At 41.3% G+C, this 24,250-nt stretch overlaps 2 protein-coding genes across 11 annotated transcripts in view; one reads left to right on the plus strand and one right to left on the minus strand.

Annotated features, from left to right (window-relative positions):
• rassf4a (Ras association domain family member 4a) overlaps positions 1-24,250 on the plus strand; it is a 199,285-nt gene that overhangs the window by 62,618 nt on the left and 112,417 nt on the right. The window lies entirely within an intron of this gene.
• Positions 78-4,119, minus strand: LOC125467493 (alveolar macrophage chemotactic factor 2-like). The gene is made up of 5 exons (XM_048563407.2): positions 3,961-4,119; positions 3,460-3,548; positions 3,247-3,367; positions 2,178-2,267; positions 78-926 (listed from the first exon to the last, which is right to left on the minus strand). Exons 2-5 carry the CDS (start codon positions 3,512-3,514, stop codon positions 860-862), a joined length of 333 nt encoding a protein of 110 aa, XP_048419364.1. The 5' UTR covers positions 3,515-3,548; positions 3,961-4,119; the 3' UTR covers positions 78-859.

A 24,250-nucleotide genomic window follows, 5' to 3' on the forward strand; every position in this document is an offset into this window, starting at 1 on the left:
GTCAATTATGCAATACACATAAATACAAAATGTTTTCTAGCATTGAATAAAAAAAACAGAATTCAATTTTTCTTGGTTCATTTGAATTTTATTATAAAAACTTAGAAATTGCAGCTTTGACCTATAAAGAACGTGTTTGTTCGAAACATGCTAATGTATACATGGTGTTATCTTAAAGTTTGAAAAATACATATGCTCTGCTCTACAAAATCACGTGGAAAATGTCGTCCTTCTTTATATAAAATACCTTCTCTGCAATATAAAACATAATATAAATAAAATAAAGCCTCAAAATTACATTTTTAATGTGCATTACTTATGGAATGCATTATGATTTAGTTGTATAAACACTGACCCGCTTGATTCGATCTACGATTAATCGGTTCAGCAACACTGCACAAAAATTTTCGTTTGTCTGGTGAATTTTTTTTGTGTAGATTTTTTGTCAAGTCGTGACTTGTGTTGTGTCAGCATGTACAATATCGTCTGATTTTACACAGTGCCTTGGACAAACTTGACATGAAAGTGCTCATAACACAAAGTATCAGTGTAACTTGTGGAATTAAATGACAATACATAAATAACATACTTGCTTCATTAGATTAGATTTTGTTTCACACAACACATACAGAAATTCAATACAGATATTACTGGCAATGGATTGAATCAAGATATTAAGAGAACAATTCACTGTTCTTGATTTTGAAATGATAAGTTTGAACCCTTTTTGAATTGGCTACCCCTATGATGCAAATCTCAAGAGACATCAGAAGTCAAAAGGTGAATTTCCTTTTTCCTTTTAATCTTCCCTAAGGACAGCACACTTCCTCTGCTTCTCTTTTTGGATCTAATTCTTTCCTTAGTTGTTAGTGCCTCTCCTGCTCGTCAGAATACATTCCCTCTTCCTCGTGATATCATTGCCAATTCTAGGGGGGTGAAGGCAAAGAATACATTTTTCAGATGATACATCTTGGAGCAGCGTTCAGAGTTTAACATGTCTTATCTAATTCCAATTCTCTTAATCATTAAGAATCCCAGGTATCTACTGCCCATGTTTCTTCTTATATATAGTTCTCCATTTAGCAACTAAATTATGTAGAACTGTACGTACATTGAAATGATAGAACAAAAAGGAAAGAACTTTATTGAAAGCTGCCTATTAAATGTTCAGTTTTGGCTTGAATTTGCAGCATTAACATCATTACAAATTAATTTTAATTGTCATGTGTATTACATTCTGTTGACTGATTTGTGCAAGTAGCATTACACTTGATGACAAAGTTGGAAATATTTGTGATTCAGATACTGAAAGATATTTCACTGTTGAAATAAATGGAGAGCAGTATTTTTTTTGTGGAGCCATTTAAAATGTGCTTTGATGAATTAACTCATTAATTGGCACTCAGTTCAATTAAATAATCCTAGTATTTGAGAAAACTACAGGGCAGGTATTGCATGCATCAAGCTATAAAATTGTTGATTTCAGTTGGTTAAATGGTAGTCAAATCAGCACAAGGCTGTTCACTTTGATACATGGAAATTCTTGCAAAGCAAGTATGAAATTACTTCAAATTATGTTTAATCAATCTGCTCAGATGTGTTATGACACACTTCTGGGACAGGTAGAATTTGAGCTTGGACTTTGTGGCCCATAGATAGGGACATTGCACTTACTTTTTAGGGACTAAGTACTGTACTCCTTTTAGAATAGACTTGTTAAAGCCTGTCCTGTTGGCTCTGTTACATACGCCTACATGTTTTGTGGCCAATTAACATTCTTTATTCTCTATTTTGCAAATGCTAATCTGTTGATTTGTAAAATGTTTAGTTCTACAGCTGAAGTACCAGGACAGAATGCAACCTGACATTATAACAGTTAACTGTTTAATTTAACGGATTATTTTGTATACGCTCCTAACTATACATTGGTTGGGCAATAATTTATATAGATATCAAATGCTGCGCAATCATTACTGATTTTACACCTTTTTCCCATTTAGTGAGACTATTAAGCTCTATTCCTGGAGATTCAAAGTTTTTATTGTCTTCAAATTGTCAATTATCTAATGCTTGAACTAAATTATGCAACTCAATGCTGAAACTTTCCATTTATTTGAATTAAGATGATAGACTGTAATTCACTTTCCCTGTCATAAAACAAAGTATTTCGAGCTCACCTTTCCCAACATGCGACAAGTGCTCTGCCTTGCTTTGATTTGGGGTCAAGGCATGTTTCAATTTTTGAGTTGTTCATGTTTACTGCAAGTCTGAAAGAATACAACAAATGCGAAATGTCATGTTATTTTCAGCATTATGTGTCTTTAGAGTCTTTAGCTGATGTTGAGATTGATGGGTGTTAAATTTATTTGGACACTTGAATGAATTTATTGAGTATGTGAAAAATCATTAACAATGATCACCATGCAATTATCAGAATTTTCTACTTGAGGTTCGTTTCTTTCCTTCTTTACCCCATTTTACATTCTTGTTTTAAAAAATAACCTATCTTTTTAATTGATCTTGGAAGCTGTATTTCAATTTTACTTTGCAGCGGTGTTATTCTTCACACTTCTAGATTTGTTTTTGTTGTAGTCTTTTGCTTTAATCTGAGAGGAACACCATATTTTTCCCCCAACTTGCATCATAGAATGAGGGAAGAAATTAAACTTTAACTGAAGGCCATTCTTCAGACTGCTACAAAATGATGTCTGCGCCTTTGTAGCTCAAAATTAAAACAAATTTCTTGTGATTTTTTTTTATAAACTGAAAAGAGGGAAAATACTGGCAAGAAATTTAAATTTGTATTTGTCACACCCAATGCTGCTATGCATGTTGAAGATTGAATCTGGGAAATACAGGCTATACATAGAAGAAGTGCCAGCAGAAAATACAACTCAGCTCTTCAGGATGAGCTATTGTTTGTCACTGACTCTTAGTCTCTAAAATAGCAGGGAGGAAGATTTATTGTGTTCAGAGCCCTCGTTTCTTTGGCAATTCATCCAAAATTTCCTAAGCAGGTCACTTAAGTTGAAAAGTTTATTGACGACCTGGCGGATTTCCTTCCCTCCGCTTCATTGAACTAACATTTTAAGTTGCGATTCTGTGCACCCAGTTTGCTCACTTTACAATCGTTCAGAAACTGCTATACCCTTATTTGTAGACTTTACTAAAAGATTAAAAGCAGTGCCCATCATCACAGTGCCCCTTTAGCAGAAAGATGTCCTCGCAGGTTACAGTGTTACTTACATGATTTGAGTTTTTGAGCAATGTGTTTCTTTTGGAATGATTAAGTAGTCCTCTATCAATCTGAATGGTACCATTTTGACAACATTTAAACAAAGACATCTGGGTGGAACAACGGTGCTCTCTGTAAAAGATAGTTTGCATTGGAATTTATTATCCCTTAAAGCAACAGAACACAATTCAGCTGTTTTGATTAACCAAAACATTGTTACTGACCTGCACAGACAAATGCCAAAGCCAAGAGAGTTAATGCCTGGATTTTGCAGTTCATTTTCTTATTGGTTTTGTGGATGTGCTCTAATCTCCTGAAAACACAAGAAGACAAACGTTCAAAATCTTAAAGAATCCACGTGCATTGGAAGCTGCAAGTACTGTGTGTGTAAGTGTAATCCAAAACCTCATTAAATTCTGCTCGCAGCAACAGAATGTCTCAAATAACGATACTTGGTAACAACCATAGTTGTCTGTTTTATTTAGTTGCTGGAGATGTGAAATAAAAAGAGAAATTGCTGGAGAAACCCAGCAGGTCTGACAGCATCTGTGGGAAGAATGCAGGGTTAATGATTCAAGTTATCGCTGACTCTACATCAGAACAATGTTATTGCAGCCTCTGAGAAACTGATTGTTTATGAAAAGGCTTTTTGTTCAGTTGTGCACAAGTGTTTGAATTATACAGTTAAAAGTTGCATCGAGCAATGGAATGAAAAGTGGACTTACGAGTAGCAGTTTGTTTGAGACTGTCAGTCAATTTTTCTTCCTTTAATCTGCTCTGCGTTGCCTTGCTTGCCTGAAGCTACAGCCCCTGCAGAATGTTTCAGAGCAGGACAGAGGCTTTCACTGCTGTAACGTGCAGTTTGTGGTCTGTGCCTGGTGGTGCTTTGCTGCTGCTTAAGTAGTGCCTCAGTTGTCAAAATCACATGGTTGACTGGAACAGAATGATGAAATCTTGGAGATTCCAGCTAAACGGAGCCAAAAAGAGGCAGCTGTCTCGGATGTTCATTTTTTTTGAACAAAGAAAAAGTCACAACTTTATTTCATCAAGTTTCTATTCTCTCTCTGGAAGGTGTTGACCCTTTCCTGGATTGTAGTTTGGCCACCTCACCTCTCTTCTGTGCTACTTGAAGTTGAAACAATGAGCTTGCACTGGAGGCTGTCCCATGGATCACAAATAGACGAAAGAGTAGGCAATTCAACCCCTTTTCTGTGGCTCACTTTGACCGTAGCTGATCTGTGGGCTGAGTTTTTGGACCTCACCAAAGCTGCTTGCAGAGATACTGGGAGCCCAAAGCTGGCAGTGCAAGCCAGTGTTTCTGACGCCGTCACCAATGTAAGCCATATTTTTTGCGAAGGCAGCTACAGAGCCCACAGGGATACTCACACCAGTGGGATTTTAACTGGAATTTCACCACTGTCAGTTTCCTGATGTAATGGTTTCCTTAGCCAGCTGCAGATGAGTTCCCCGTGTCAGCTCTGTCCATTTATCGAACCTCTGACTCCGTATTTCTGTACCCTTATCCTATGCAAAAATGATTCTCTAACTTGGTACATCATCTGGTGATAATAAAATGTGAGGCTGGATGAACACAGCAGGCCAAGCAGCATCTCAGGAGCACAAAAGCTGACGTTTCGGGCCTAGACCCTTCATCAGAGAGGGGGATGGGGGGAGGGAACTGGAATAAATAGGGAGAGAGGGGGAGGCGGACCGAAGATGGAGAGTAAAGAAGATAGGTGGAGAGGGTGTAGGTGGGGAGGTAGGGAGGGGATAGGTCAGTCCAGGGAAGACGGACAGGTCAAGGAGGTGGGATGAGGTTAGTAGGTAGCGGGGGGTGCGGCTTGGGGTGGGAGGAAGGGATGGGTGAGAGGAAGAACCGGTTAGGGAGGCAGAGACAGGTTGGACTGGTTTTGGGATGCAGTGGGTGGGGGGGAAGAGCTGGGCTGGTTGTGTGGTGCAGTGGGGGGAGGGGATGAACTGGGCTGGTTTGGGGATGCAGTAGGGGAAGGGGAGATGTGGACTTCACCAGTTTCTAAATCTCCCCTTCCCCTACTGCATCCCTAAACCAGCCCAGTTCATCCCCTCCCCCCACTGCACCACACAACCAGCCCAGCTCTTCCCCTTCACCCACTGTATCCCAAAACCAGTCCAACCTGTCTCTGCCTCCCTAACCGGTTCTTCCTCTCACCCATCCCTTCCTCCCACCCCAAGCCGCACCCCCCGCTACCTACTAACCTCATCCCACCTCCTTGACCTGTCCGTCTTCCCTGGACTGACCTATCCCCTCCCTACCTCCCCACCTACACCCTCTCCACCTATCTTCTTTACTCTCCATCTTCGGTCCGCCTCCCCCTCTCTCCCTATTTATTCCAGTTCCCTCCCCCCATCCCCCTCTCTGATGAAGGGTCTAGGCCCGAAACGTCAGCTTTTGTGCTCCTGAGATGCTGCTTGGCCTGCTGTGTTCATCCAGCCTCACATTTTATTATCTTGGAATCTCCAGCATCTGCAGTTCCCATTATCTCTGATACATCATCTGGTGAAATGTGTTTTCACTTTCCTCTACTGTGTTGTGTGAAGATATGCTTCTGACCTCAGCCTGCCCAAATCAAAATCCTTGTCATTGCTGGTACACTATTTTGCCAAGCTTTCTTTACTAGATTTCTACTGTGTTTAAATGGGTGTTAAGTTTGAAACCCATGATATTGACTCTTTTTCATTTGGGATGTTAAAGAATTTGAACTTTAGTGTTCCTTAAACCCAGCAGCCAGTCAATGGTATGGTGTCTGTGACCTCCTCTGATCAGCCCATACTTCAAGACAGCACATTTACCCTGTACTTATAAAAGCTTCAGATTTGTTTGGCTAAGACGAATCGCAGGAACGTACCATTGCACATGTTGTGAAGTAGTTCCAAGGGGAACGAAGGTATTAGCTATTTTTCAGGCCTTGTGCTCATTCTCAATGTGTGCATTTCAGTGACGTACATATAAAGCATCAAATTCAGCAATTAATCTTCTGTCCAAAGTGTAAAATGCATCACTGGATGTTCAGAGGTGAACTTGGTATTCAAAGAGGTTGAAGGCAAAATCTCATCACATGGAACCAATAGTGAAGAGATGATAAATTAAAATTAAACATTACCTACCACAGAGTCGCATGTGACACTTGAGGGCACAATCTGATCAGTCACATGTGACTATATGGTAGAGTCGGAAATGTGACTCTCTGGTACGCTAGGAATGACCAGCAAATAAATGTGACTATATATCTGTCCGCTGAAGAGGATGTGAAAGTTCTCATGGCCCTAGAGGAACAGCAGGGCAGTTCCCCTTGTGCCTTAAAAAAAACAAAAGAACTGCGGATGCTGTAAATCAGGAACAAAAACAAAGTTGCTGGAAAAGCTCAGCAGGTCTGGCAGCATCTGTGGGGGAGAAAACAGAGTTAACGTTTTGGGTCCAGTCACCCTTCCTCATAACTTGTGCCTTGGCCAGTATCTAATCAAAATCACAAAACATCTGATCCTTATCACAAAACGGCTGTTTGTGGGAGCCTGCCTTGCCCACATTATCTGCCCTATTTGCCCATTAGCAAAAGTGCCTATGCCTCAAAAGTATTCAATTAACTGTCAAGGGAAACCACTGGTCATAAATGGCGTGTGATTATAAATCAAAAAAGACTTGCCTTTATATTGTTTTTCTTACTGTGGGCAGACAGGACTGTGATTAGCATATTCAAACTGCACTGTTACAGCATGATTTTAGAGCTTGATTTGAAATTAACACCATGGTTGTCCCAAGTCAGTGAAACAAGACAGTGGAACTGATACGGGAGTGGCTGGATCCCAGAGGTGAGCACCTTGTTATTTTACACTGGCTCTGTGGACTAGGAGGTGCAGAAAAACCTCTACCAAGCCCTTCCAGTCTATCAACCTCTGCCAGCCCCTCAATGTGTAAAGAGGCCATTCGGCCCATTGAGTCTGCACTGACTACACAAAGAGCGTCTCGGCCAGACCCATTCAATCCTAGTAACCCCTTAGAGGGTTTTTAATTATGTCTAATCCACCTAGACTGCACATCCCTGGACACAGCGGACAATGCAGCGCAACCAATTGGTTTAACCTACACATCTTTGGACTGTGGAAGGAAACTGGAGCACCCGGAGGAAACCCACACAGACACGGGGAGAATGTGCAAACTTCGCACAGGCAGTTGCCCGAGGGTGGAATCGAACCCGGTCCCTGGCACTGTGAGGCAGCGGTGCTAACCGCTATCCCAATGTTACGGATGACATTGTGGGTTCATCAGTCCGAAAGGCCTACTCCTCCTTGATCTATCTCATGCTCTAAGAGCTAGTTGGCAACTACCAGGCCAGTTTGGGACCTGCCGTGAATATTGGCAGAAGCTATCCATCCCTGGTCCACTCAGTTTATTGGTCCAGTTTCTGTGTTCCCATGGAATCGTCAGGTTCAAAGTCTTGCAATAGTTGCCAACAAACTCTGCCTTTAAGTTCAGAGTGGGATTAAAAACTTCTAAGATGACCAGTGTGGAAAAAAAAACTTAAAAACAAAGCTACAAGCGTAACAAACTAGCACATGATTGGGATGAAAACTAATGAGAATGGTCACAAGAGATGCGAATGATTTATAGAGTGATGTAGTAAGATCTGACCAATTTCAATGTTTGTATAGATTCCGGGATCTGAGTAAATACTAGAATCTAAAATGCAGTGGCTCCTAAACAGCATTAAAGTTGAAACAAAAAAAAATTAAAACATATAAAATCAGTGCTGGATAGTTCTTTCAAAAGTGTTATCCATTGCAAATTGGTGGAAGTTTGAATAATGGCTACTTCCCAAAGTAGTCACCTTGGCCAAGACTGAAAGTACTTATCTTTTTTAGACAGTTCCCTTCAGTAAAAAGGAGAAATTGAGCTATTCTGCTTTTTGCACATGGCCCATCATTCTGTCATGAAGCTGGTTTGTACTCTGAAAACCATAAACTAAATGTGCAAGCTTTAGCCTCAGTTATCACCAGTTACTAAACGTGATGGCTTCTCTCCCCCCTGTAGCTCAACTGGAGCGAATTGTGGCTCCTCTGAAATGGGATGCTAGACACAAAATCTGATATACAGATGGAGTTGGTGGAGAGATAGAGCAGAAACAGATCATGTGTCTGCCAAGGCATAGAACCTGTCGGAGGAAGAAGAAGGCAGTGTCTCATGTTTAAAGGCACCTGGGTGATAAGAGAAACCACGGTCGTTGGAGATTTTGCAATTGAAGGTCTTCCACTTAAATTAGCTATCAGAGTCATTTGTCCCTTGCATTTCCTTGAAATGAGGCCAGTTGTCACAGAATCTTTTGATGTGGGCCAGTTGTTGCCAAGTTTCTCCCACTGTTAGCACCTCTCATAGCTGTATCGGATGGATTTACAGGTTTATAATAAACGTGCTGATCTCTGTCATGCACCCACTTTCTGCGGCCGTCAAGTTCTGAGGAGGGAGAGTGATTGAAATCTGGAGCTCCTGGCCCAGAGGCAGGAATGCTACCCACCGCACCACTAGGTCCCTCATATTGGATCCGGCTCCCAGCTGAGCCAGTGTGATAGGCAGTACAGAAAGGCATTGAAAGAGACTTGTGTACCCACCATATTCGACATTGCAGAGCGGTCTGCATTAATGTCTCACATTCAAAGAGGCTGCTGTTTATAACTTTAGTTGTCATGATCAGTGATGGATTACTGCAAGCAGTCATCAGTAATCCCCATTATTGAATTGAGAGGAAGTGCGGGTTCAGTGTTGGCCACTCACCATTCTAGTATTCTTTCATGCCAGATTTGACATTGTTTTTTAGCAGCATTTAGGGCTGTAAATGTTTGTCACAGTGATAGTTACATGGTTTTAATGTAGCTTTTTTTTGTTTTGCTTTGAGTTACTTATTCTTGGGATTTATTGCAAGGAAGCCATCATTTATTGTTCATCCTGAATTGGGATGGTGAGCCACATCTTTGAGCTACTGCATTGAAGGAATTCCGTCGTGCTCTTTGATGGGAAGTTCCAGGTCCTGAGCGTAGAGTAAAATTTTGAGGGAAACTTGCAGGTGGTGGCATCTCCATGTGCCTGTTGCAACCTGATGTTAGAGATACCACATTTCGAAGGTGCCTTCTTCAAAAATTGATGGTATTCCCAGCACCATCTAGCAGTAGGCAGATAGAAAAGCGTGAAATTTATTGCTGTCTCTTTTCGGTACCACAGTGAATTGCAAATCCTCATTGGAAGGTCTTGAAAACAGCACTTGCTTTTCATATCCCCGAAAGAAGTTGGCATTGGAATAGCAGCATTTGTACTTTTTATACATGATTTTGTTTGGTTGGCCCTGGTACTGGCCTTCATTGTTATGTAACACTTTTATACCCAGATATCCAAACACATTATTTCAGGGTTGGTTTCTAAAGCACCATTGACTGAGGAGTTGGAGCCAATCCATTATTTGTTCATTTGCCTGGAGATGGTACAAAAGATGGAGAAATTTATTTGTCAGATGGTTGGGTGAGGATGCTGTTCATGTTATTTAGGTGGACTGAAATACAACATAGCTTTGCGACACTGTTAGGACGATTTTCTTGACATTAATAATTGAAAGGTAAAGTTGCCATAGTCCCAGAGGACCATGAGGCTTATCTTTCATAGAGGGAGACACTGACGGTGAAGTTAACCTAAGGGGTGAGATTGAGAAGGTGAGACCTTTACGGTAACCTTAGCCACGGTGGGAATAAACACACACAGTTGGGTCACTGCATTGCAAGCCAGCTATCCAGCCTCTGGTTAATAAAGCAGTCCTGTGAAACCATGTGGAATTGACAAGATAATAAAGTTCATTAATAGAAAGAAATGGGGATGAAAATCCATGTAGCACAGCTGAAGGATGAGAGCCAAGGTGAACATTTAATTGTTTTACTCTCACTGGTTGTTGTGGCTAATGGCGAACGGAAATGTTTAGGTTGGTGTGGGAGAAGCAAGTATTTTAATTCTTAAGGGATTCTTGCACAAGAGAACACTATCCATAAATAAACAAAAGCAAAATCTGCTGTTAGCAGATTAATGATATAGTGCTGGGGAAAAAAAAATTGTGAGTTTATTTTCCTCAAAGTAAATTAATTCAACACTGACCTCCTACAGAAATGTAACTGTGAAGAAACGACTGCGCTTTGATGCGACTTAAGTTAATGTCTGGATTCACTGTATTAAAAAAACTTTAAAAGCTGCTAGTTTGAATTCATTGATACCCCTGTATTAAAGCAATATAAAGACGGAATTCACAGCCCCACGATTTAGCAAGTAACTATCAAGTGTGCGAAGAAACTTGGCTCAAATATTTGAAATTGTAAAATTGCTGACCAAAATTATCCAGTTTCCCTATCTAAGATAGGAAAAGTTTCAAAAATATTAACTATTTACTTTTGGAAAACAGTGCATAATGCTTTTACTTTTTAAAAAATCTTTGACTTGTGCTCCTGAAGGGTTAAGAGAACTGGCGTTTCTGAACCATCACAAATGTTATTTTTGGCCACAGATCTTTATCCGTCCCGAGCATGACTCTCAGCCATGCAAATAAAGAGTGCTTTTCCTGAAGTGCTGGTTTGTATTCCTTATCTATTACTTCTGTGTTGATCTTCATGTGGTGCCTGTGATTGCTGTACGGAGAAGATAGGGAGAAACTTTTCCTACGTGTAAGAGAAACAAGAACGAGGGGCCATAGAGTTAAAAGTGATGTGGAAATAAAGCAAGGGTGATATGAGAAAAAAATCACGTTTTCACACATGGAGTAGCTAGGCTATGGAATGCGCTGCCTGAAAATGCGGTGGAGTCGTGTTCAAATGAATCATTCAAAAGGGCACTGAAGGTTTTTGTGGATAGAAATGGGGAAAAGGGCATCAGCAGGAGATAAGAGAGCCGATGGCACACATGATGGGCCAGGTAGCCTCGTTTTACACCATAGTAATTCCATGACAAAATCAGCCTTCCCTTTGGCTCCCGCCAACATTTTCTTGTAACTTGTATCATCATGATTTTCTTTAAATAAGTGTACATTTTCCATTTCCTACAATTGTGGAATCTGAAGTGTGGCACATACATGGGAAATGGAACACCAATGTCCCATGGTCTAAATCCAGCTGGAATTTCCATTTATTTTAATGAATAGGTTTCAGCTTTTGTACCTAGAATTATTTCTCTGCATGGGGTGGAAGAGCTTCCGACCTGAGGGCTTTTAATGCTGAATTCTGGTGTTGTAAATTGAACTTTAAGACTGTTGAATTGAACTTTCATCCAAAACTGTCAAACATTTCAATACAAAATGCAATGCATTTTGTGGTTTCTTTATTCAGACCTATAGCCCGTAAGAGAAGTATGAGACATCAGTGGGACACAAATGTTACTGCTGAAGTATAATGTGAACCACGAAATGTGACACACTTGGTTTACTGAAGGCATTTTAACTGTTGGATGTTTGTAATTCACATTCTATTAACTTGGAGTGAAAAATCCCAATTTGTTTGTTGCAATTCTACTGGTGAAGAAATATATTTAAAAAGTGTCCACTTGTTTCAGTTGCTCACAAGAAACAAACCACAAGAAATGATTAAACAGATGGAAATTATCATTTTCTTCAGCTGAGATTAGATCAGAGGAATCCAGGATATGACCCCAGGAACTTCTGCCCCACATGTCTCAGTGACTCAGTGGAGAGCGAAATTCGTAGCTGAAGTATTGGGAATTAATGCTCATTTAAGAGAAGGAAAACTAAGAATGTGTAATGATGGTTGAAGATCACCTAATGGAAACTTACATTTCTGTAGCACCTTAACGTAATGTCAGAAAGCATTTCACAGCACTTTCAGAGTTTTAAGACTAGGACCCAAGGGCACAACCTTAGAGTAAAGGGAAGAGCTATTGGAACGGAGATAAGGAGAAACTTCTTCAGCCAGAGAGTGGTGAATCGGTGGAATTCACTGCCACAGAAGGCTGTGGAGGCCAGGTCGTTGAGTACATTTAATACTGAGATTCATAGGCTCTTGATTATCAAGGGGATCAAGGGTTGTGGGAGAAAGCAGGAAAATGGGGCTGAGGAACTTACCAGCCATGATTGAATGGCAGAGCAGACCCGATGGGCCGAATGGCCTAATTTCTGCTCCTATATCTTATGGTCTTATGACTCCGAGACAAAAACTCACTGAAAGGATGGCAAAAAAGCCTAATCGATGAGGAAGGAAGAAGAGGGAAGTGGAAATTAGCCCCGACACCAAAGTCAGACTCTGGGAGGGGAAACGCAGACCTCATTAGATTCTGACAAATGTAGAGTTGGATCAGATGGATAGTTTGCCGGGCTTGAGGAGATTTACAGAGGTGAAAGCCACTGTCTGCAAGGCCTACTCTTTCTTAATGAAATAACAATATGAAGGCGAGTATCCCATCGCCCGGTCACCCTTTATTCACACGCGCGCTGTATGTAACACTGATCCGGCTAGCTCAGAGCCAGGTCCTCGAGCGAGCAGAACCCCTGACACTCCTGTTTATATCTGTCAGCTCCCTGATTGGACCAGATCAACAGCCCTAATCAGAGAGCCCATATTCTATGAGGTCCACTTGGCTGGCCTTGTTCCAGTCACTACACGTTTGCCCTTGGGAAGCTTGGCTGCAGCAGAACTGATTGCATTGACGGCAGCGAGCTTGGGCTCAGCGGTGAGAGATGGCACTGGATTGTGGCAAGTTCGAACTTGGTGGGACAGGACCGCTGGCATCGACAGCCACTCTGAAGGATAACAGTCCTGTATTTGTTCAGGAAGGTAGCGGACTCTGATACTTCAACTGATTCCAAGATGGTGGCGGGCCCAGCGACAAGGGATGGCACCAGAGCATGATGTTTTCATCATTGGTGGGTCCCATGCAGGCAGTGGTGAGGCTCAGAATGAATGGCTATTGTAATGTTGGCAGCACCGCACTGCTGGTGAGCACCATTCAAGGCTCACAGAGGAGCTGGTGGTGAGGGTCTTCTTTTCCTTTTGTCTCATTCCCTTTAATTTCAGCTCTCGTTTTTAATTTGAACTATTGTTTTTTTTATGGTGCCAGAGTGTGGCAACTCTGTACACTTTTCACTGTACTCCTGTACTTGGGTGTACATGACCATAAAACCTAATCTAATATAATGAACGTAACAACTGCGAAGGTGTTGAGGCTGAAGAACAATTGCCCTGACTCCACTGCAACTGTCTAAACCTGAAAATCTTTTCTGTTTCTTGGGCTGGTTTTTTTTGTGTGGAGTTGGGACCGTTTACCCCACTGGGGTATGGTTGTGCATGCTTAGGTTATAGAACTTTGTATCTACAATGCTCACTGGGAATGGGAACTGATTTATCAGCAGCAGAGAGAAATGGAATACGTGAATAAACAGCAGAGCATCTCAAAGAATCAGCAACAAACCACAGGAAGGATTCAGAATTAAGATGAATTTGAGTGGGTGAATTCAACACCAAAACTGAGACAGAAAGTGAAGTAAGGAAACGTGAAGGAAGATTTTTAAAAGGGAGAGAATAATAAAAGGAAAAGTAAGAAAAAAGGAGACACGCATAATGTGATTAGAGATAATGGGAACTGCAGATGCTGGAGAATCCAAGATAACAAAGTGTGGAGCTGGATGAACACAGCAGGCCAAGCAGCATCTCAGGAGTTTTGTGACTTTTTTTTAAAAGTCATCTAAAATAATACACAATCTGAAGGAATAAGATTCCATATTAGTTGCTTATTTTCTAAGGCACAGAGGCTAATTAAAACTCATAAACAATTTTTGTGTCCTTTTAAAAGGGCATTTACAGTTGTAGCTGTTTGACTTAAAATGTGGAGGAAGTGCACTGGGCAGTTAACTTGTGAATCAAACAACGTTATGAGGAGGGCCAGCAGAAAATGAAATTTTCATAATACTAAAGTGATATAAATTGACCGGCCAATTGTCAGTGATTTGTTATTCGGGAGGTGCCTCGTCTCCCTCCCTTCTTTAACTCCCCCTACTAGTTATTATCCAATTTGCAGTTCATAATAACAGCATAATAGCATGCATCATTCACGTGATGCTATTCATCTCAACAGCATAGTAGCATGCATCATTCACGTGATGCTATTCATCTCAACAGCATAATAGCATGCATCATTCACGTGATGCTATTCATCTCAACAGCATAATAGCATGCATCATTCACGTGATGCTATTCATCTCAACAGCATAGTAGCATGCATCATTCACGTGATGCTATTCATCTCAACAGCATAATAGCATGCATCATTCACGTGATGCTATTCATCTCAACAGCATAGTAGCATGCATCATTCACGTGATGCTATTCATCTCAACAGCATAATAGCATGCATCATTCACATGATGCTATTCATCTCAACAAAAGCCAGCTTTCCATACCATTGAGGTCGTACAATCGTGGCTTTTAGATGATTGACATTCATCTAAAAGCATGACTAAAGATCAAAGAATTGCATCTGATTGTTCTCCAAGTTTTTTATTTATAACACTTTTTAAATAGAAATAACACAACTGTTGATGAAAATTTTGTATAAATAAGAATAGCAATTCCTCATGCCAAGAAGCCAATTATTGGAAATAAATAAATGACACACTGGCTGCAAGAAATATTAAAGTTAGGTGCAGAAGTACACAAAATGCTGCTTCTTCTATGCTGGGTGCACAGACTTCTCCCAGAAAATATTCAATGTTTACATTATATAGTGCATACTCTTCAATGTAAGTCTTCATGTAATAAATTTTAATTTATCGAAGTTAAGTAGGACATCAGAAGACCTCTTCTGATATAATGTGAGCAGTCAATATCAATGGGCAAGTAAACATTAGAAGCTGAGTATGTCTTCAAGTAATACTTAAAATTATCAAATAACTTGTTTACTTTGCTTACTGTAAATTCAAGTAAAAATAATTTATATTCAGCTTTTCTGTGCTTTAACAGAACCCAGTTCCTTCAGCAGGCATTTCTTTCATTCTCAGAAATAGTCAATGCTGTGTAACTCTTTGACTTCGTTCCTTTTTTCATTTGTTCCCGACTGTTACCCCTTCCTCCCTCCTGCCCGTGGCTGTGCTAACCACGTATCATTGACTCAGCCTCCTAAACCCTCTGGCTATGCTGATGATTTTCTCCACTCTTAGCTCTGGCAATCTTTCTGCTGTAAGTAGAAATTCCAGTTTCCACTGTACCTTGGATCTGGGAGTTTTCAGTTGCAGCTGAAATCAGTTTTACAGTACAGAACTGGAGTTGAACTAAGACTAGTATCAGCCCAACTCAGGGATGGTCAGGGGACAAAACCCAATTATACATCCGGAACAGACAATAATTGACTTTAATTGTGAGAATAATCAGTTCCATCACTTGACAGCACTTTTGTCAATGTAGACAACTTCAGAGCATAGCTGCCCAATAAAATTGGCTAAATTGGGGAAATATATAGACTGACAATGAAACACAAGAAAGCAAGTGCATGCATACGAACACATACAAGGATAGACACATATCTAACAAGGAAGCATTTGTCAGTTGCACTTTATCACTTGGAATAGTTAGTCTTTTCTCTAAATGATCAATATCTGTGCTTTCTTACTTCGTCAAACAAACTGTTATATCCTTGAGATGAGAGCAAGTGTTTCGAAGTGGAGTCCGTACACTGTTTTCATAGTTAACTCTGTATTTAGTAACCTGCTAATGGTGACCAACTGAACAAACAAGTTGGTGAGTGTTTGGAGCATTTAGATTCAGAGATATCCAGCGTGAAAGCAGACCCTTTGACCCAACTTGTCCATGCTGACCAGATATCCTAAATTAATCTAGTCCCATTTGCCAGCATTTGGCCCATGTCCCTTTAAACCCTTCTTATTCATGTACCCATCCATATGCCTTTTAAATATTGTAATCATATCAGCTTCCACCACTTCATCTGGCAGCTCTTTCCACACATGCGCCACGTGAAAAAGTTGCCCCTGAGGCACCTTAGTTGCCCTCTCACCTTAAACCTGTGCCCTCTCGTTTTGAACTCCCCTACCGTGGGGAAAAGGCTATATCTGTATTCAAGACATTCTCAGCTTTCACTGTTTACTTGTCGATTGACATGGTGTTGAGGGCCCATTGAAAGACTTTCCGAGACACTTCATGAAAAATTCACCAAGACTACCCCTCATCCATTTTCCTGGATGTTGTCTCTAGACTTCAGGGTAAAAGGGGTGCGTGCACTGCTTCTGTACATCGTTGGTCACCATGTTAGGAGTGACCAGGTGGAAGTGATTGGTTGGTCAATGGCATCTTGTCAGATGCCCTGCACATCACCTCCATGGAGGAGGTGGTAAGGCCCAAAAGGGCAGCACCAGCTGCTACAGGAGAGAGGGCAGGGGTGTGATGAGGGCTTGCAGTGAAAGATCCTATCCACTCAGAGTCCTCAGGGGTCACTACTTCTCCACTCTCATGACACAAGACCAGTGCATTAGGAAGCCACACTACATTACAGGGGTAATTTATGATTTCTGGCTCAAAATCCTGTACCTTCGTTCCTGACTGCATTGTAGCTTTACCAAGACCACATGGACTGCGGTGATTGAAGTAGACAGGTCACTACCACCTTCTTGAGGGCAGTTAGGTACAGGGAATAGATGCTGTTTTAGCCAGCAGTGCCCATGCCCCAGAAATGAATTAAAAAGGGACAGACTCGTGGAATGAGGATTCAGATATCATGGGACAATGTTGCCTGTTGCAGTCAGATCAGATCTTTCTGTTTTTAATGCCACTGGAACCTTCCAGTCACACATCTGTGAGGGAGGAGATCTCACCCATCCCAAACCCACAGAAAGGGGACCTCTGTGGCTCCTTCAGATTTGCTGGGCTTGAAGGAATGATCCCAGTTGTGAAGAGTAGTGACTGCTCTAATGGAGGAAGTGTGGCAGTCAATTTCAGCATAAGTTCCTACAAATGACAGTGCAGTAATGGCCAGATGATGGTGTTGATGCTGATGTTGATTGCAGGATAAATGTTGGTCACAATACCAGAATACCTCACCAGCTCCACTTTAGCCTGACAGGTTGAAGTTTTCTATATGCAGCTGAAGTGGGCAGACTAGTGTCTTGCTTTAACATTTCGTTTGTGAGAAGGTACCTTCCAAAAATACAACACTGCCTTGGCACAGCACTCAAGTGTCTGTTGAGATGTGAAATCTCTGGATTGGAACTTGAGCTTGCAACCTTCTTGCACTAAGTATCGATCCATTCACCCTTACCTAGTACTTGCTATTCCTTTCCCTCAGCTACTAAGTCTGGGTCTGGTCAGTGACTCGGATGAAGAACCTGATGAAGAGTTGCCGGACTCGAAATGTTACCTCTGCTTTCTTTCCACAGATGCTGCCAGACCTGCTGAGTTTCTCCAGCAATTTCTGTTTTAGATACGAGTACAAGCCTGTTTAAATCAAAACACCTTTGGCATTCTTGCTTGTAACTAGAGCTAAAAAGGAGTCCACTCTTCACTGTAACTTTGTAACCAAGAATATAATTTGTTTCCAAAGTAATTCATCTAGAGTAAAGATTGAAATTTGAAATACCTCACGAAAAATTGCTATTTACAGGAAACAGGTGTAAAGAATTACATATAAAAATGATTTACATTCAAACTTACTGGAGATTAGTGTCTTTTTATGAATATTAGGGGACAAAGAGTCAGTTATCTGTTGGATTACACATGAATGAGCTAACGCAAGTATTTCTGAATACAGTAGTGAAAGTTGTCTACTTTTAGGGTGATTGTTGCTTTGTCACAGAATGGATAAAATTAAAATGCCAGAGCCGTTCAATCATACACAGCTGTTCAGTGCCTGTGTGTCACCTACAGGAAAAAAAGTCTTGCCTGTGGTGGTGATCAGTTTTGGAAAATGTGCCAATGGATTTCATTCTTGTACAATATGAAGGAAATGAGTCATCAAGTATCAATGTGCTGTGGAAAATCTGCTCTGCGGAGGCTGCCAGTAACCGCAAGCCAGTTTCCATTTTTGTTTCAGAAAATGCAGTAGATGTCTGCCTCAAAATCCCTCCAAAAATGGAGGCTTACCAAATACAGTTATAGGAGTGAATTGTGGTTGTGTGTTACCACTGTAAAATGTAACTTTTTAAAACATTTCTCTGGTGGGCATGAGTTTTGCTGGCTGGCCAGTATTTATTGCATGTCCCTGATTGCCCTTGAGAAGGCGTTGGTGAGATGCCGTCTTGAACTACTGCAGGTCATGTGCTGTTGGTTCACCCAAAGCATCCTCAGAGAGGAAATTCCAGGATTTTGACCCAGTGACACTGAAGGAACGGTGATATATAAATGATGGCCTACCTGAAAATGAGGAGCCAAACTATTAAAGCTACCAAACAGGACTATTTGTGTGCCGGACAGCATAAGAGATAGAGCTAAGTGATCACACAACCAATGGATCAGATCTAAACTCTGCAGTCCTGCCATGTCCAGTTTTGAATGGTGGTGGACAATTAAACAGTTCACAGGAAGAGGAGCTCCATAAATATCCCCATCCTTAAGGATGGAAGAGCCCAGCTCATCAGTGCAGAAGATGAAGCTAAAGCATTCTCAGCAATCTTCAGCCAGAAATGCCCAGTCAGTGATCCATCTTAGCCTCCTCCAATGGTTCCCAGCATTACAGATACTAGTCTTCAGCCAATTCGATTCACTCCATATGATATCAAGAAATGGTTGGAGGCACTGGATACTACAAAGGCTATGGATCCTGACAATATTCCAGCAAAAGTTACCAAACACTGTCAGAACCTCCTGTTCCCTTAGCCAGTACAGTTACCCAACAATGTGCAAAATTGCCCAGCTATTTCTACACAGAAAACAGGACAAATCCAACCAGGCCATTCATTGTCCTGTCTGCCCTTGATCATCAGTAAGATGATGATCATTAGTCATAAGCAGTATTATCAAGCAGCACCTGCTTACCTGCTCAGTGACACTCAGTTTGGGTTCTGCCAGGGCCACTCAGCTCCTGACCTCATCACAGCCTTGGTTCAAACGTGGACAAAAGAGCTGAATTCCAGGTGAGAGTGACAGCCGTTGACATCAAGGCTGCTTTTGACCAAGTGTGGCATCAAGGGGCCCGAGCAAAACCGGAATGTGTTGGAACAGGGGCAAACTCTTCACCAGTTACAGTCATACCTTACACATAGGAAGATGGTTGTGGTTGTTGGAGGTCAATCATCTTAGCTCCAGGATGTCGCTGCAGGAGCTCGTCAGGTAAGTGTCGTCGGCCCGACCATCTTCAGCTGATTCATCAATGACCTTCCCTCCATTACAAGGTCAGAGTGCGGATGTTCACTGATGACTCCACAATGTTCAACACCATTCATGACTCTTCAGATACTGAAGCAGTCCCATGTTCATATGCAACAAGATCTGGACAATACCTAGGCTTGTGCTGACAAAGAGCAAGTAACATTCTCGCTATACAAATGCCAAGCAATTACCATCTCTAGTAAGAGACAACCTAACCACACTCATTGACATTCACAAGTGTTACCATCTCTAAATTCCCCAACTGTCAACATCCTGGGTGTTACCACTGACCAGAAACTCTACTGAACTTGCCACATAACACAGTGGCTACAAGAGCAGGCCAGAGACTAGGAATCCTGTGGTGAGTGACTCACCAATGGCTCTTCAAATCCTGTCCATCAGGACTGTAATGGAATATTTGCCACTTGCCTGGATGAGCACAACCTGGATAACACTCAAGAAGCTTGACATAATCCAGGACAAAGCAGACCACTTGATTGGCACCACATCCGCAAGCATTCATTCCCTGCACCACCAATGCTCAGTAAGCAGGAAGGTCTGCTGTCTACAAGATGCAACACAGAAACTCGCCGAAGTTCCTTAGACATCACCTTCCAAACCCACAAACACTTTCATCCAGGACAAGTGCAACAGACACATGGGAAATACCACCGTCTGCGATGTCCCCGCCCGAGCCACTCACCATTCTGGCTTGGAAATATATATTGCCAATCCTTCAGTGTCAGTGGGTCAAATTCCTGGAATTCCCTCCAAAATGGCATTGTGGGTTGAACCAAGGACAGGCAGTAAATGCTGGCCCACAAGTGAAGCCCATACCTGACAAATGAATAGAAGAAAAATATTTCCAAGTCAGGACGGTGAGTGGCTCGGAGGGACACTTGCAGGGGATGGTGTTTCCCATGTGCCTGCTGCACTTGTCCTTCTGGATGGAAATGTTTGTGGGTTTGTAAGGTGACATCTAAGGAACTTTGGTGAGTTTCTGTATTGCAGAAACCGCTTCTAGCTAGATGCAACAGATAGATTTCTGCTGCCCTTATTCTTCTGGACAGAAGTGGTTGTGGTCTTTGAAGTTGCTGTCCAGGGATCTTTTGTGAATTCTTGCAGTCCACCTTGTAGATATTACAGACTGCTGCTACTCAGCATATTGCCATCTGATGCCAAGTGTGGAGATATCTTAAAATTCTGTCTTTGCAATGTGCCTGGCTAGAATGTGCCAATGAGTAAAATGTGCATTTCAGGCTGATTACGAATGTGAGGATAGCTTACCCTGACTCAAAAAGGATTAGTGGGGTTAGTTTAACTGATTTAACCCCAATACTCCTGTGCTAGTACCGTACCAAAAGGTTGGACCATGCGCAGACTAGAGCATGCTGTGTGTAACCTTACTATTATGGGCAAACTGTTAATAAAAGTTGCACGAAGGTGACCTGGTCTGAACTGGTATGAAGATCCAAATAACTCATACAAAAACTGATACATAACAAATCCTCTGGTAATGGCCAAGACTTCCAAAGGTGATGGAATAAACACCGCACCAGTCTCGTGTCTAGCCAAAGCTATGCCCAAGTTTTATTAGAAGCAAAAGATTGACGATAACCAAAACAAGCACAGCATTCTGCATAGTTTTGAACTGATTTTTAAATTCTCACTTTCTCCTCAAATGTCAAAGTAACAAAAGACAGCGCTAACTGTATTGATACCAAATTCAAGGAAGACCCAGTGAAGTGTAAAATGGACACTAACCCACAACCGATAGGTTTCTGCCATTTGCGAAGGTTTACATTTCCCCTGTGCTTGTTCAAATTGTTGCTTTTGGTGACCTTCACAGTGTTGTTGAGCTGCAATCACATTCTTTTCCACTCTGACTTTTGATAAAGATTAAAGAAGGGTGATAGCAAATGAGAATATGGCTTTGATATAGATAGGAGATGTTGGCAGTGTTCCCTTTTGAGCCTTTGTTTCTTGTTTGGAAATTACTTCAGTTTTGTTGGCCAGTCGACAGAACAAAGCAAACAGTTGTGCTCAGTGATTATTTTTTGAAGAATACCTACACTTGGGTTTTTCCTACTGAAATGTATTTGTGTGAGAAGTATATCCCTAACAAACCTACTAACTTGGTGTAGTTTACGCCCTTTGAACTAAGTATGGACTGTAGCAGTGCCAAAACTTCAAGCAATGACCAATTTCCTTTGCAACTATTTCAAAATATATTGACCCATGCTGAGCATTGAAGCCAAAGGTCCCACATTCATTACTGAGCATCCAGAGTTTGAATTCAATTTAATATTGATGTAAGATTCTCTAATGCTCAGGTCAGCTATCCTTAATCTGCTATGTACATTTTCATGGCTATGCCCATGTTTGTTAATACATTTGGTCTGATCACTTTTTAAACAATAAAATATACAACACAGATACAGCCCATCATGCATGCATTGAAAGAGCTATCATTCCTTTTTGTTGGAAACCCTGTAGTGTGGAAACAGGCTCTTCGGCCCAACAAGCCCATACCGACCCTTGGAGCATCCCACCCAGACCCATCCCCCTATCACCCACCTAATCTACACATCCCTGAACACTCCAGGCAATTTATAGCATGGCCAATCCACTTAACCCGCACATCATTGGACTGTGAAAGAAAACCAGAGCACCCAGAGGAGGCCCACGCAGACACAGGGAGAATGTGCAAACTGCACACAGACAGTCAGCCCAGGATGGAATTGAACCCACGTCCCTGGTACTGTGAGGCAGCGATGCTAAACCACTGAGCCACCATGCATCCCATTCTTAATCCCACACTCCTGCTTCTTTTGTCCACTATCCTGCATTTTCCTCATCCTCAAGTACTTTCTGACTCTTTTTCAAAATTATTTATCAAATCAGCTTCCACTACCTTTTTAAGTTGACTGTTCCAGCTGCTGACACCTGAGAGTGAATTTATTTTCATCACCTCCCATATAAGAGTTTCAGCCTGTGATTTATTTATTGGTTGTTTTATCAGAGGGAGTTTTTTTAATTTGCTATCTATCTGATCAAAACTGCTTGAAAACCTTGATAAGGTCATTCCTTGAGGCTCGCCTTTCCGGCGAGAACAGTACTCGTGCTTTCAATTTTCCGTGGAAAGTTTTGACAAAGTGATTCAGAAAGGCAGTAATAGGTGTGTTTTGTCATTTTAAAAAGGATCCTACTGTCTCCATATGAAACATGCCTCATTTTAAAAAATATTTTATGCTGTAACTGATTGTTAATGCCTACCTTGTAGTTTCTGTGTGTAGTTTATTTTCATGGTGATTCTTGATTCCATCTGCTCTCAGGGCTGTCTTCACGAATCCAGACAGTCTGGATCCTCAACACTACATTTTCTGAGAACCACTAGCATTATACTTTATTTTCACAAGATGCTTCCCTATCTATAAAATATGTCAAACCATCCCAGTATCTATTGTTTTCTATTGAAGCTACTGTTTCTACTTGTTTGTTATTTCAACTATGGGTACATTTACTTATCAAATGGCAATTAAATAAATAGTGATACATTTACAATAAAAAAATTCATATTCATTCTTGGAAAAGAAATATTAGATATTAACAATTTTCCAATTTCCTTTAAAGTTAATGCATTATCAATGCAGTAAGAAAGTTTACAACTAACAATGCAAAATTGTTGATTAAATCAAAATTGGGCAGTTTCAGCAATTAGTGACCGATCAACATGTGAGCATCAGGATTTTATCACCCTGGATAAACCTCAAAATGATGTCATAGCATTACACATCATTGTGTATAAATAGCACAGTGTAAATGGAGTTTGATCATTTAAACCACACTACACTAGAGGCAATGCATTAGGAGACTCACTTGAGTATGCAGTCATGCACGCTCAAAAAAGATGGATTATTTTTTAAAACCATAAGGTTAGAGCCTGGTATGTTTATGATTACCACAGTCCTAGTGTTTAGTACTACTGTATAATAAATAGTGTTACTTTGAAGTTAAATACCATTTTTGACTTTGCCTTCTCAGCTAGCTTGTCTGAAACCCAAATTCATAATGTGATATCAATAAAAGAGGCAACAAGATCTGGACAGTATCCAGGCTTGGGCTGACAAGTGGCAAGTGTCATTCATGCCACACAAATGCCAGGCTATGACCATCACCAATAAAAGAATCTAACCACCACCCCTTGGCATTCAGCAGTGTTACCATCACTGAATCCCCATTACCAGCATCCTAAGGGTTACCATTGACCAGAAGCTCAGCTGGATTCACCACATAAACACAGTGGCTACAAGAGCAGGCCAGAGAATAGGAATCCTGTGGTGAGTAACTTACCTCCTGACTCCTCAACAACCGTCCATCAACAAGGCACAAGTCAGGAGAGTGATGGAAAATTCCCCGACTTGCCTGGATGAGCGTAGGCTCAGCAACATTCAAGAAGATTGACACCATCCAGGATGAAGCAGCCCCCACTTGATTGGCACTGCATCCACAAGCATCCACTCCTTTCGCCACCGACGCTCAGCAGCAGCAGTGTGTACTATCTACAAGATACGCTGCAGAAATTCACCAAAGATCCTCGGACAGCACCTTTCAAAGACATGACCACTTCCATCTGGAAGGACGAGG

Source organism: Stegostoma tigrinum, chromosome 37, assembly GCF_030684315.1.
Source record: "Stegostoma tigrinum isolate sSteTig4 chromosome 37, sSteTig4.hap1, whole genome shotgun sequence".
NCBI lineage: Eukaryota > Metazoa > Chordata > Chondrichthyes > Orectolobiformes > Stegostomatidae > Stegostoma > Stegostoma tigrinum.

What these genes read in the sequence shown, in the direction of transcription:
- LOC125467493 (XM_048563407.2), bottom strand. Translation starts at nt 3,514, where the DNA reads ATGAACTGCAAAATCCAGGCATTAACTCTCTTGGCTTTGGCATTTGTC. An exon ending in TGCTCAAAAACTCAAATCAT is followed by an intron (nt 2,268 to 3,246) that starts GTAAGTAACACT and finishes GTATTCTTTCAG; the next exon opens with ACTTGCAGTAAACATGAACA. An exon ending in CTTGTCGCATGTTGGGAAAG is followed by an intron (nt 927 to 2,177) that starts GTGAGCTCGAAA and finishes TCACCCCCCTAG; the next exon opens with AATTGGCAATGATATCACGA.